The sequence below is a fragment of the Castor canadensis genome, chromosome 2 (genome assembly GCF_047511655.1).
Source record: "Castor canadensis chromosome 2, mCasCan1.hap1v2, whole genome shotgun sequence".
NCBI classification, from domain to species: domain Eukaryota; kingdom Metazoa; phylum Chordata; class Mammalia; order Rodentia; family Castoridae; genus Castor; species Castor canadensis.
The window spans coordinates 30,727,289-30,740,901 of NC_133387.1; the positions used below are offsets into that span (position 1 = coordinate 30,727,289).

Here is a 13,613-nt window from a genome sequence, read left to right on the forward strand (position 1 = left end):
GACACTGAAGAAATTATTATTGAAGTTGTGGTTAATAAATGATGACAATTTAAGTATTTGGGGTATTGTGTCTGAATCTAGTCTCTACGGTTCATGATCCTACCCTAGTTATTTTATCCCCTATTTTAGGAAATGAAAATAAAACTGTTTATAGATGTGGACCTGGAAATTTCACAGCACACGTTGTCTATTTACTTGTTCATTTATTTACCGTTGAGACTAAGTCTTTATATGTTACCTTATGTTGCCCTGAACACCTCACACTCCTGATTCTCCTGCCTCCTGCCCAGTAGCTAGTCCTCCAGGCCTGTGCCACTCAGCTAACATGTTGTGAATGTGTTTTTCTATCCATGGGCTTCTTCATCTCTTCAGGAATAGATCAGTGAGCATGAAGAATTTAAAAACATTGTAAGATGCCAAGGTAAATGACCACTCGATGCTAGTCAGGAGAAAAAAAATCTTCATCTCAATAGTATCAGTAACTATGTTGGGGCTCCCACTCTCTATACACTGTCTAAAAGTTTTGGAATCTATGAACATATCTAGAATATATAAAAATATCAATAGGAATTTACCATGAGTGAGTGGAGACTTAAAAATGGAGGGCTGGTGGAGGCTTAAGAGAAAATGAATGTCAGGAGAAATCCTGGTTTGAATTCTTTGACCAATAGTCTCAATAATGGCAAGCAAGTAACACTAGCCTCCACTTTAAACTCTTAACATCTCCAAGATTGAAAATAGGAACACATAATTGAAGCAAACGTGTTGTCTTTTATATACAAATGCACCTCGCTTTTTTATAACACGAAAAGCATTTTGACTTTTGTTGTATTTTTCTCCCTAGTAAAAAGAAGGTGAGATGGCTGCATTAAAAACAAATTTCCACTTTTCTTATGTTGATTGTCTGCACAACTCAAGCATCTTGGACAACTGAACTTCTTTAATATAGGTAAGGAACTTTATTTCCCCTCCATGCTTGAACCTGTTTTCACATCATTTAAGTCCATTCATAATGTTCAATGCCAAACCCCAGAGCTATAGTCACTAAGCATACCAAACTAGGCACCATTATATTCTAGATATGGTCATTAGTGTTTAGTGTCAACTGAATAGTCATTATTGTAGATACAAGACATAGAAAAAAACATTTCATTGGGAACCAGGAAGAATTGGATTCAAGTTATTATCATGCTTCTTCTTAGTATCTAGAATATTTTACTTGGCCTCTTTGAATTTTAGTTTCCAATCCAAATCCATAAAATGTAAATAATAGTAACAGTACAAAAACAGATATAACTTGTATTGGGCTGTGAAGTTTAGATTTAGGTGGCAAATGTAAGTTCTTGGCACATAGTAGATAACAATGAATAAGTCAACAATATTTGTAGTTTTTATATTTGTAAAGAATATGCTTTAAATGAATTAATCCGTTCATGCAATGCTGTGGCTTAATTTGATAAAACAAAACATAACATTAATTTGATGGTAACATATTAAAAGATATTTATACTTGTCTATACAAAGAAGAGTTAAAATTTGACAATTGTGGCTAATTGTTTCTGACCCGGAACTGGCCAATAACATGCTACAATTTGTAGGATGCCTTAAAAATGTACCTTCAAGAAGACTCAAAGTCTTCTTAAAGTTTCATTCCCTGGTGATTCTTGCAGTGACATTCATCTTATATTAATCGTCATGCTTAACATGAATCATCTTGTCAGATCTTTTCTCTCTGACAGTGGCGAGAAACCCCTGAGAAAGAGGAGAATGGCTGGATATAAAGAAAACGTGGAACTATATTGTAATTATGAATCTCCTCGGCAGATTGAGCGGGCTTTAGCCTCAAACCACCATAGGAGGGTCCTGGGAGTATCCCTCTGGTGAAAAATGGGCACCAGGAGAGAGAAGAGGCACAGGCAAGAGGCACTGGCAAATGCCAAGTGCTGTTCCTTTAGGGTCTGCCTGGTTTCCAGCACATACTTATAGGCCCTCATTTCTGTTAAATGTCACACAAATGCTTTTTTATTTTATGTGTGTCATCTCACAAAGTATATTCCTCTAAGATGAGAAAGCGAGGTTCAAATGGTCTCACTAGGTGGCCTAAGGAAATCGGAGAACAGAAATGGTTTCTTCAAAAAAAAAAAAGGAAAAAAACAGATACAATGAATTGCACAAGGTGTTAGTGGGAATAAACTATATTGCAATTCAATTGAGCAACTCAGTTCCTTTAATGTGCTTTTAACACAATTTATTATTGCTCACTATTTATTACTGTAATTATTCATACAGTAATTACCCTTTCTTCTGAGAAATTTGTGATATAATGTACTTCTCTGATTGTGAAACTTTCTTCTTTAAGTTTACTAGTTTGATTGTCCTGAATCATTGCTGTAATTTTTCTAGAAATTCAGATTTTTAGAGGAAGAAAATCCTTTCTCATTAACATAAATTCAGTGACTGTTGGTGACAGAAATTTTTTCTTTGACAGAAAAAGGAGTTCTAGACACTGAAATCCCTCCTATTGGAGTCACTATTTCAATTTAGACACTGATAATATACTTCTCTAGACAAAGCACTGGAAACAGTGTGGAGACAATTCCAGTAGGGGAAGTCAGATACATTGAAAAGAGCAAAGGAGAAACTCAACCAACTTGACAATCATGCCTTCTAGACATTTCAGTCTGTAGCCTAGTTACTGTGTACAAAGAAAGAAGGGAAAGAGCAGTTTTACATTTCAAAAGTCACATAACAAATGGTCTTTGATTTCTCTCAAGAACTCTTGAGCTTATCTCTCTATTTTAATTGTGATAGTAAAACAATAAAAAATGAGATTTAATTTTAACTAATGTTGATCTGTATAAGGCAGTGAGTGAAGTGATGTACTGGAAAAATATTAATCCAGGTTGGTTATTTAACATCTGCGTTATTTTAAGGACACTCTCTAAGGTGCCTGCTCAGGACAATGAAACTCCTCAGTTATATTTGTGTTTATCGCAGGTTTCTCCTTGTAGTGTGCAGTGTGTTGCTTTTATTGCCACTTCCTCTTGTCATCCGCTCCAAGGTAGGTAAACCTGGAGAAAAGACTGATGCATTTCTTTTGTTATTATTGAAGACTGGTTTTCTTTTGTTATTATTGTTTCATTACCTGGCTCAGAGCTGAATGAGTGGTAGTATTTTGTGCTTGAAGTCAGTATGGTCGCAATGCTATGTTTTGTCCATTTTCTTCATTTTTAATGGTTAGTGTTTGTTGATTCTCAGTATGATTAACTAGAATAATTAAACATAAGAATCAATCAGAATTGTTTTGTGCTTGTCAACCAGATGAGAGAAATAACAAAAGCAGCTCAATTCTTAAGAGCTTGTCATTGAAGTTACCAACTTCCAGAGAGCGTACTGGGATACAATCCTTCCCTGAATATAGGCAGCGATATGTCCCTGGGTCCAGGCAAGACTAATTTACTTGTAAGTTCTGTGGCTTGGAGTGGGTCACAAAACTTCATGAAACTCAGTAGCCTTCTGGGATAAGGAAACATTGGAAATACATAGTTATTTTTCCTGGTTAATTGAAAAAAAAATCTCATAAATCATTGTACCAAGTTATGGTAATTATAGCTTGTACTTCATTTTTGGTGTAGTACTTATAAACATTTTTCAGTTTACTTTTAAAAGTACTCTACCTATTAAGTCCAGCATAATAAACTCAATACACTTTCAATCTCTTAGTGAAATGATATGAATCATCAAATACTTAGTGAATAGTTTCTCACCTGGTGGTAGGGCAGTTAAGAAAGGGAATATAGAAGGGGTGCATTTGATCAAAACATATTATATGCATGTTGTAAATATCACAATGAAACCGTTTTGTGCAATTAATTTATGCTAATACATTTTTTTAAAAAAAGAAAGAAAACAGGCCCTGGAGCCAGGCTCTTTGCTTAAGATCCAAGATTTAGCACTTACAAACTGTGATCTGGACATGTTGCATAACCTCCCTGTACTTGTCTTTTCTAATATTTTCTCATATAAGGGTTATAGCAGGCTTCTGGTGAGCAGTAAATGGGTCAGTGCAAGTCTCCCCAGGTATGTTGACTCCACAGCTGGGGCAAGTCCCACCCACCATCCCTTGATGTGCAATCCCTTCTCTTAGAGGAAGAGAGCCTTGCTGATGCCCTCCTCTAACAAGTATTGCTGAAGGTTAATAAAATAGAATTGCATTAGCTATAATATGTCAGGCCCTCCAGTCTCCTTCAGACGTCTTTGCCATCTATCTGGGAATCTCTGAGAGAGACTCAGGTGAGGTAATAAAAACGTTCTTTTGGACTCTGTCAAGGTCTCCTCCACCTGCAAAGCTGGCAGAGAGTCTGGCCTTGCTTCACAGCTATGGGCTGTCTCTTGCCAGGTACAGCTGCCCAGCTGCAGCTTTCCAGCTGGATTTCTGTCCTGAGAATAAGCAGCAACGTGGCGCTGGCTTCCATACCAGATGACAAAATTGAGGCACAGACCCAGGGGTCCTAATCTTAGATTCCCACCCCACCCCACTTTGAGTGCTTTTTATTCTATCTAATATGCATGATGACATTCTCTTTGCAATCTTGGGTCTCCTAGATCTTACAGAATCCTACCATAAGCACATCTTGGTTTGTACCTGGATACTTGTTATATTTTAATATTTCTGCTTTAGTCTCAGCAAAGGTCCTTACTTATGTCAGAGAAACAGGAAATTAAGTTGGTCAAGATAATTTCAGTCCATGGTTACATATCATATGTGCTGCTCCTTTGACATATAAATTCATGACACTTTATCAGTCATGATTTTTAGAGAAAATTAATATAAACTCATTGAAAAAGAAAAAAAATAAGTAAAAAGCAATAGTTTGAAACCATGATTCACTAACTTGAAAAGTGTATTATTGCTAAGAAATGTAGCCATAGAGTTATTTTTCCATGACACAGTGACAGAAGTCTGAACATTAGCTCTAGTACATTAGGTACAAAATCAGGAGTTCAGCATCAAGTTGCATTTATAAAAGTGTTCCCTTTTCTTTCCTTCTAATCAGCTCATTTGTTAAAACTCAATCAATGCTAATGGGAGGATTTTTTTCCTAGTACAGTAACATAATTTCATTTTTTAGCTTCTTTAAATACTGTTAAGTAAACTAAAAGAATATTATTTCAACTCTTGCTTACTCTTTTTTCGGGGCCTTTGGAGGGTCTAAAATGTAAGTAGAGGCTTACTTTGGTTCATACCAAATCAATTTACTGTTAACTTTTAGGTTACTGCACTAGAGTGCCCTATGTTTATAAAGACACAGTAATAAGTTAACTAAAGGAGTCAAGTGAAATAAAAAGTCAAGTTTGTCTTTTAAAAATACAATGAATCAGGATCACATTTCAAGGCCAGTACAGGGAAAAATGTCAGCAAGACCCTGTCTCAAAAACAAACTGGGCATGATGGTTCAAGACTGTAATCTCAGCTATACCAAAGGTGGACTTAGAAGAAACTAAGTCAGAGGCAGGCCCTGGTAAAGGTGGGAAACCCTATCTAAAAAACAATTAAAAATGGCTGGGGGCATGGCTCAAGTGGTAAATTGTTTGCCTAGCAAGCCTAAGACCCTGAGTTCAACTTGTTGGGGGGGGGGGGCAGAGGGCAGAGCAAGGGCAGGGGAGAGATTGAGAGAGAGAAAGAGAAAGAATAAATGAGTTATTGACTGACATTTTCATTTTCCTACTGGTTATTGAGTTGTTTTTTATAGACTGACCTCTACTCTTATCTTAATTCCATTTCCAGTCCAAAAAAGTGTCAACAGAGACCCTAAGAGGATTTTCAAAGCATTGTTAAAGTGAAGGTCTCACTCTGCAAAATACTACTCTGTTCCAGGCACTCTGCCAAATGCTTTGCCCAACTATCTTATTTTACCTCACTACACACCAACAAATGACTACCTATATGCTATCATTCTCATTTTACATTTGAAGGAATCTATGGTTGGAGGTATTTAACACAACAAAGGCCTTCAAGTTCTACAGAAACTAGCTCTGATTTCAGTTTTGTGAAAACTGAGAATTCATTTTAGACTTTCCCTATTTTTCAGTTTTGAAGATTATTCCCTGTGGCTTGTTAATCATTTATCAACAACTCAGAAAAGATCTGTTTAAGGTAAAACTCCAGACAGGTCAAACAGCAAAACTGTTTCCTCAATTGATATCATGCTATTCCCTAAGGTAGAAAATTGCACCCATTCTAATCAGGAATGGGTTCCTGGAACCGCAGCAATGTACTATACAGAAGCGTGTCATTTGCTGAGTGTCTCAGAGTCCCAGCGTCCAAGCTGGTCATGCCAGCCTGTCACATATGGTGCCCCTTTTCTCATTCTCTGTCCAAATGCTCACTTGAGTCATGGCATTTGGTCAGTATTTTAATGTCTTCTAGTTGGAAGAGACCTTGGGAATGTGTTTTTCAGTGCTTTCATTGAAATGATATTTTAAAGCAAAAGAGAATATGCCTCACCTTGGAAACCTGTGGGTATAAGTCAAATAGAAGCTCAAATTAAACCCTTATAAATTGGGTATAATTATTATTATTATTTGCTCATTCAAAATTTTGAGTTAGGTATAGGGACAAAAACCAATAAGGAGCTTCCCAAAATCTGGGTATGCAGGTATTTCTAAACAACATCCACCTGAGTCTAGAGCCAGTGATGCTAATTACAATTGAATATCCATGACTTTATAGCTTCTGTGGGAATGAGAAGTAGACTCTCAACACCTTGGTGTAGCTGTCCCTTTGAAAAGAATTTCTGCTTTCTTATTGACTTACCCCTAAGCATCAGATATACTTTTAAATTTTCACCTAAACATAAAAGTATTCTAGGTCTTTCCCAGATGGGACTTAATGATCAGCAAACAACTTATAATGTAATTGCTATTTATTGGAATGAAATAATTACACTGAATTTTTCTCATATTGTAGAGGAAATTCCTTTATAAAAAATATTTTTGTTTACTTATTTGAAGTACCGAGGATTGAACCCAAGGCCTTGTGCTTGCTTGGCAAGCATGCATCTACTTGAGCTACACCCCAGCCCTTTGGTTTTAATTTTGGTTTTGAAATACAGTCTCCTGGCCTTGAACTCTTGATTTTCCTGCCTCCATGTCTGAATAGCTAGGATTACAGGTGTGTGCTACTATGCCTGGCTTATAGAGAAAATAGTTTAGTATTTCTACATAAAAACTTGTTCACAGTCAGACACAGAGACTCAAGCCTGTAATCCTAATGACTCAGAAGGCAGAGACCAGAAGAATCAAGGTTCAAAGCAAGCCTGGGCATGAAGTTTGAAAGACATCCATTTCCAATGGGTGGTTGTGGTGGCATTCACCTGTTATCCCAACTTCATGAAGAAGCTCAAATAGAAGGACCAAAGTCCAGGTCAGCCTGGGCAAAAAGAGAGACTCTATCTCAAAAATAACCAACATAAAAAGAGCTAGTGAAGTTGCTCAAGTCGTAGAGCACCTGCCTAGCAGATGAGCTCAAATTCCAGTAATGAAAAAAAAATGATGGAAATGTAATGATATTTTAAGGAAATACAAATTCTAAAAGACTAAAAGGATCGTCTAGAAGAGGAAAGGAGTAGTTGAGAGCTTTGTCAAGAAAGATGAAAATGAGTAGGAGAGAATTTAAAAACTCTAAAAGTGAAAGGTGACACAGAGAAATTCCTATAAACCATGAAGAACTTTTAAAGGGCCAAATCAAATAATTATGTTAATGGAAATAATGGATATGGTTTTAAATTTTCATTAAAAATATTGTAAGGATTAAAGATATAGGGAAAATGCTATCAACATCAAGAAAGTGGACATTTTAGAAAGCAAAGAGCATAGAAATTTTGGAGGGCAAGAAAAGGCAGAAAAAGAAAAAAAGAGCAGAAGTCATGCTAATAATAATATGGTAGATATACAAAGTCACAAAATCCAAATTTCATTTGAAGTACTGAGGGTTCAATCCTCAGTACTTCAAATAAGTAAACAAAAATATTTTTTATAAAGGAATTTCCTCTACAAATCCCAGCGATACTGGGGTTTGAGCTCAGAACCTCATACTTGTTAGGTAGCACTCCACCACTTGAGCCATGCCCCCAGCCATTTTTTAACTTTTGTTTATTTTTCAGATAAGGATTTTTCACAGGCTAGCCTCAAATCACTATCCTCCCAATCTTCACCTCCCATGTAGATGGGATTACAGACGTGTACCACTGTGCTCAGCTTTTTATTTCATGAATATTTTATAAGAAATTTCTGAGCCTGAGTGTTATGTCAGGTGAATTGTGTGACATAAGAAAAAGTTCAAATTAATGTTTCTGTCTTCAGGTAACTTGCAGAATTACTAAAAAATCAATACGTATGATGGCAACCATTAATCACAAAACAGGATTGTATATAAATGCATGCCAAATGATTGAATAAGTGATTCATGCTATGGATGTGTAATTTATAGGCAAATAGAGCTCGAAGGATTCATCATCCTCCTGCCTTTCCATTTCCCCAGCCACACAGTCCCACTTGCCCATGATCTGCTGTTTGGATTTCTTTTCCCCAGAGAAGCCTGCTTCCCTTCACCTCATTCAAAGGCCCGATGTGTGTGACATCTCAGATGCTTCAAATCTCCCTTAGTCCACACCCATCGCCTAGGCAATGTTGCCTCCCTTGCATGTGAATCCTCTGAAATCTCCTATTCACCCCATCTCTTTCCCTCCTTCCCATTCCTACTGGCCCTAGTTTCTTTGAGGCTATCTTCACTTCTTTTCTTCATACATCACTTTCTACACTCTTTTCCAATGTCCCCTGCCAGGGTACTAGTTTAAGGATGCCAAGCTGGTCTTTTTGTGCCCCTAGTCAAACATATTTGAAAATTGTGTTTCACACAAGAGGGAAAATGTCTAAAGAAAAGATGTATATACAATAATGAATATTTATGATTTTGTCATTTGTCCTAACAACCCTCCCCAAAGCTCTGAATATCTACCTCCCACACTTGCATCTTCCGCATGAGCAAGATTTCACTATTTGCAGTCCCTATATTACCCATGGCTGTCCCTGCCCCTCTGGCTCTGCACATCTGTGCCCTAGCTTCCTTGGGGAGAGAGGTTCAGACTGTGATGCAAGATGAGTGTCATCCTTACTGCTGTCACTGCATCTTGGATGCATTGGCCTCTATTATGGCATGGATTGTTTGGAATCTTTGCTATTTTTGCCTCCCACTCCAGACTGTAAGTACCTCAAGAGCACGAAGGGGATGGCTCAATTTCTGGTTCCTCCAGCTCCAAATGCAGGAATTGTTACATAGATGGTGGGTAACCAGGTTGAAAGGCTGGCTGGATAGATGAATGATGTCACATAGTCAAAGCATGTGACACTTTCTTGTAGGGAGGATAGGATGCAGGAGGAAGAAGGTGATGAAAGGAAAGAACTTCAAATAGAGTGGGAAAAAAAGGAGTAAAAGGCAGAGCAAGGACTAGGTATAATTGGACAGTATCTCACAAAGCTCATTTTTCCTTCCATGATAGGTTGGTTTTGTTTGTTTGTTTGTTTTTGGTGGTAACATTACCACTTGGGTCATTCTTTCAGCCCTTTTTGCTTTACTTTATTTTTCAAGTGGCGTCTTGCCCTTTTGCCTGGAACTGGCCTTGGACTATGATCCTCCTACCTCCACATCCCAAGTTGCTGGGATTACAGGCATGTTCAGCCACATCCAGCTTGTTGTTGAGATAGGATTTTGCTAACTTTCTTGCCTGGACTTGCTTTGAACTGCAATCCTGCCTCCCACATAACTGGTATTACAGACTGTGCCACTATGCCCAGCCTCCAGGATAGGTTTAATTTTAATGTTTTTATTAGCATATAATAGTCATATAGGGAACTACATCATGATATTTACATATGTGTTTAAAAATATATTTTAGTTGAATTTACCTCCTCCGTTCTTCTTCCTCTTCTCCGCTTCCCCCTTCTTAGAAAAATCTCATTCTTCTATTTTCATATATGGATACAAAATATGTTAATCATATTCATCTTCATTGCCCCTTTTTTGTGTTCACCCCTCTCCCACTGGCACCCATCCCCAGAAAATATTTGCTTATCTCTCCTGCCTTCCATTTCAGGACAGGTTTTTGTAGCTTGCTTGGTAGCCATAACCAATGTGCATGCCCACTATAAGCCTCAAAATAATTATTATAAATAGTTAATATTATCTCCATTGTCCAGTTGAATAAACTTAGAGAGGTTAAGAAATTTACCCAAAGTCAGATGAGTCCATAAAGGGAGCAAGAAGATTGGAACACAAGTCTGTCTGACTCCCAAGCCCATCAATAGCATTGCTCTTTAATGCTGCTTATATCAGATCTCTGATATAGTTTTACCCTACTTCATTGTTCCTGTCTTTACAATCACAAAAGCAAATGTTGAGATGAAGCCTTTCGCAGCCTAGATTGCACAGTAAGCTTGACCCATAATGGACAAGAACTGTGTGAAGAAGTAAACATTGTTTGCTTAAAGCTGTGGAGATTTGGGGTCTTGCTCTCCAAAGTGAGTCTGATGTGCTGCCCCTAGCCCCTTTGCTCATCTGTGAAATGAGTAAGACTTTCTTTTAAAAGTTTCAAATGTTGTCTATAGATCAGCTGCCCCAGATTCACCTGCAATACTTTGGTAAAGTCCCAATATCTGTGATGTGAAGCACAGGAGGCTGCCTGTTTAACAAACCCCTCTGGCAATTCTGAAGTTAATTTGTGGACTGCATTTTGATTACACCCTAACGCATGGTGAGGTTGGAGAATCAGATGATCTCTATTGTTATTTCCAGTTCTATTGTGTATGGGGGTGTGAAAACCATACATCTAGGTCCTGGTTAGATGTGGAGTTTGAGTGAAAAGAAGAGTTTAATAAAACTCCCTGGCAGTTGGAATAATGGAGCTACCAATTCCCTGTCCTTCTTACCCATGTTATCTAAAACCCAACAAGAAGTGCTAGTTAGTCATTTTTTCCTTGACTTTTTAATTGAGCTCCATCATACTCTCCATCTCCCAAGTTGAGGACATTTCAAAACATTTAAAGCTTTTCAATTAATATGGATTGGGTCTTTAGAAATCACTACTGCAATAGGAGTAGGTATATCATGAACCATGCAAAGCCCTTTACAGGCTCTGTCAGATAATAACAGTGTTTCTCTTGTAACACGCAGACTTAGAATGTATATATTTTTTCCCTTTCTTCATTGCTTTGTGCTCTCTTTAGGAAATCAATTGCAATGAGTGAGACCTGTGATTGGTCCTGCCTTTCTCATGCTGTGCTGAGAGGAGCTTGTACCTACATACGCACAAATTCATCGCCAAATTACTCCCTAATATCAGTCAGTGTGTCATTAAAAAAAGGGGGAAAGGATGAAAAAAATATATTTTAATACAGAATTTATATTTCAACTCTTATCTGTGGGCTGTAATTTAAAAGAGAACTAAAGTTTTAAAATATATCAGCCACATTTCCTAAGGTAGTTTGACAATCAGAATTTTGTGACGGGAAAAAAAAATTATCCAAATCGCCCTGTCCTGGCTGTATTTGCCTTTTTTCTACCTCGTCAGCAAGTGCTCTGGTTGCTTTTATTTGAGAAAGTGAAGACAAGCTATGACTATGATTTAGTCAAATTGGGGATGGGGAAGTGGGAGGATGTTAGGTATGTGGAATTTGTCTCTACAGGTAAACATTTTAGTTCCAATTACGTTTGTTGACAAGAGAGATAGGATTCTAGAATAAAAATGGGAAGATATTTACCCACTAGGGTGACTGCATTGCCAGGCAAGTATAGGAGAGAAAAAGAAAAGGGAACAAGAAGAGGGGACAAAGCAAAGACAGAAGGTTCTTAGCTAAGGAATCTTTATTTATTTATTTATTTTGCTGTTTCCACATTTTATTTTTTACTCCTTTTATCATTTTTACATTTACTTACATGTGTATATATTGTTTGTGTCACCTCCAACCCCCCCAACTCCCCCCTCCCCACATGCTAAGGAATCTTATACCAAGAGGATAGAGTTTGAGTGTTTTACATAGGAATTAATATATGTGACTACACATAATAATAGGAACAACACAGATGAGAAAAAAACTGTGGTCCAAAATTCCCCTAAATGATGTGGGAGTCTGATCTTGTTTGATGTCAGCAATTAAAGGCTGGAAAGTGGTTGTTTTTGACATGGTGAAAGACAAAAAGAGCAAGTGGTTCACCGAAGCAGATACTGCCTAGCGTCCCAGCCAGGAAGCACCTCACCTCAGCTTCCTGACCCAGCCAGACAACAATACCTGAGTTGTCATAGCAGGAAGGGAGCCCCAGCTGCCAAGATAAGACCTGAGATCTAAGGGCTAGCAGAAGCAATTGTACAACTGCTGCAAAGAAAAATGAGTATCGAAAGAGAAAGCATGAAAATAAAACAACTACTCAGAACAAATATGAAAATTAGGATAATTTTAAAAGACTGGTCAAATCAACACAGATGAAAATAGAAATCAGCAAATGAGGAAAGGAAAACATACAGAAGAAAAAATATTTTTAAAATAGAAGCATGAATCAAGGATGAATGAATATAAAAAAATCTATTTATATATCCTAGAAATTTTAAAAGGTAGTCATGCAAATTAAATCCAAACAAATGTATTGTGTTTGGGGTTTCAGATGATTCTAGTTAAACAGCTTCTTCAGAAGTGATGTCTCTCTTTGATTCAATTCTCATCAAAGATGAATCTTCGACATCAACTTATGCACCAGCAGTTTCTTCTAACAATGTTCATATATGAACAAGATGACTACAAGGTACAGGCTAGCGGGATGGACCAGATACTCCAGGTGACCAGCTGATCAGGAAAGTCTAGTTGGGGGACCATTCTGAATACAGGGCATTCTTCTGTCTTTCTAAAACCTGTATCTACCTGGGTCCTTTGCCAGGGGTTTCTTTCAGAAGGGGAGTTTAAGTTACTCTTATAAGGGTAAGCTTTGTTCTAATCTGTTCTCAGGTGGCCTTGTCCTTGAAAATTCCTTGACCAGGTTGCAGCATAGCTGAGTACTAATAATGGTCAGCCCTGAAAGATGCTTGAATTGGTCTCATGTCAATCATGAATTTTAGAGTCTCTTTGAGAAACTACATTCAACACCCTGACCCTAGCAGGATCAATAATCAAGAGTCTGCCAGAGTTAGGTTATGTACCCCAGCATCAGTCAAATATTAAGAAATAGATTTTCTGTAGTAGGACTAGGAGGAGTCATACCAAGAAAAATACCAGGTGGAATACAAAGAGGCCCTGAGCAAGAGAGTGTTAGATTCCTGGAGGCTGTGGGAACTGACCTGGAGAACAAAGGATAGATTATTTTCTTGGATATGGGCTACAATCTGAGTAATATTGATCTGGATTTGTTTAAAGTCACAGGCTACCTGAAATATCTAGTAAGTATCATCTACCTATCAACAGCAGGAAGTACAGGGAATAAACTGCTTCCCAGAAAACCAAAAGATAGTTGAAAGTAATGGAATTGTCAAAATCATGGCCTTTGATAGTCAATGGGAAGAAGTGAGAGT

The 13,613-nt window shown here is 37.6% G+C and overlaps 1 protein-coding gene across 1 annotated transcript in view; it reads left to right on the plus strand.

The window, feature by feature from the left end:
* The first annotated feature begins 2,903 nt into the window (after positions 1-2,903).
* Positions 2,904-13,613, plus strand: part of Slc13a1 (solute carrier family 13 member 1) — an 84,250-nt gene continuing 73,540 nt past the window's right edge. The window contains exon 1 of the mRNA XM_074064223.1: positions 2,904-3,061. Within this exon, the coding sequence (XP_073920324.1) occupies positions 2,963-3,061 (99 nt within the window). The 5' untranslated portion in view covers positions 2,904-2,962. The remainder of the gene's footprint in view (positions 3,062-13,613) is intronic.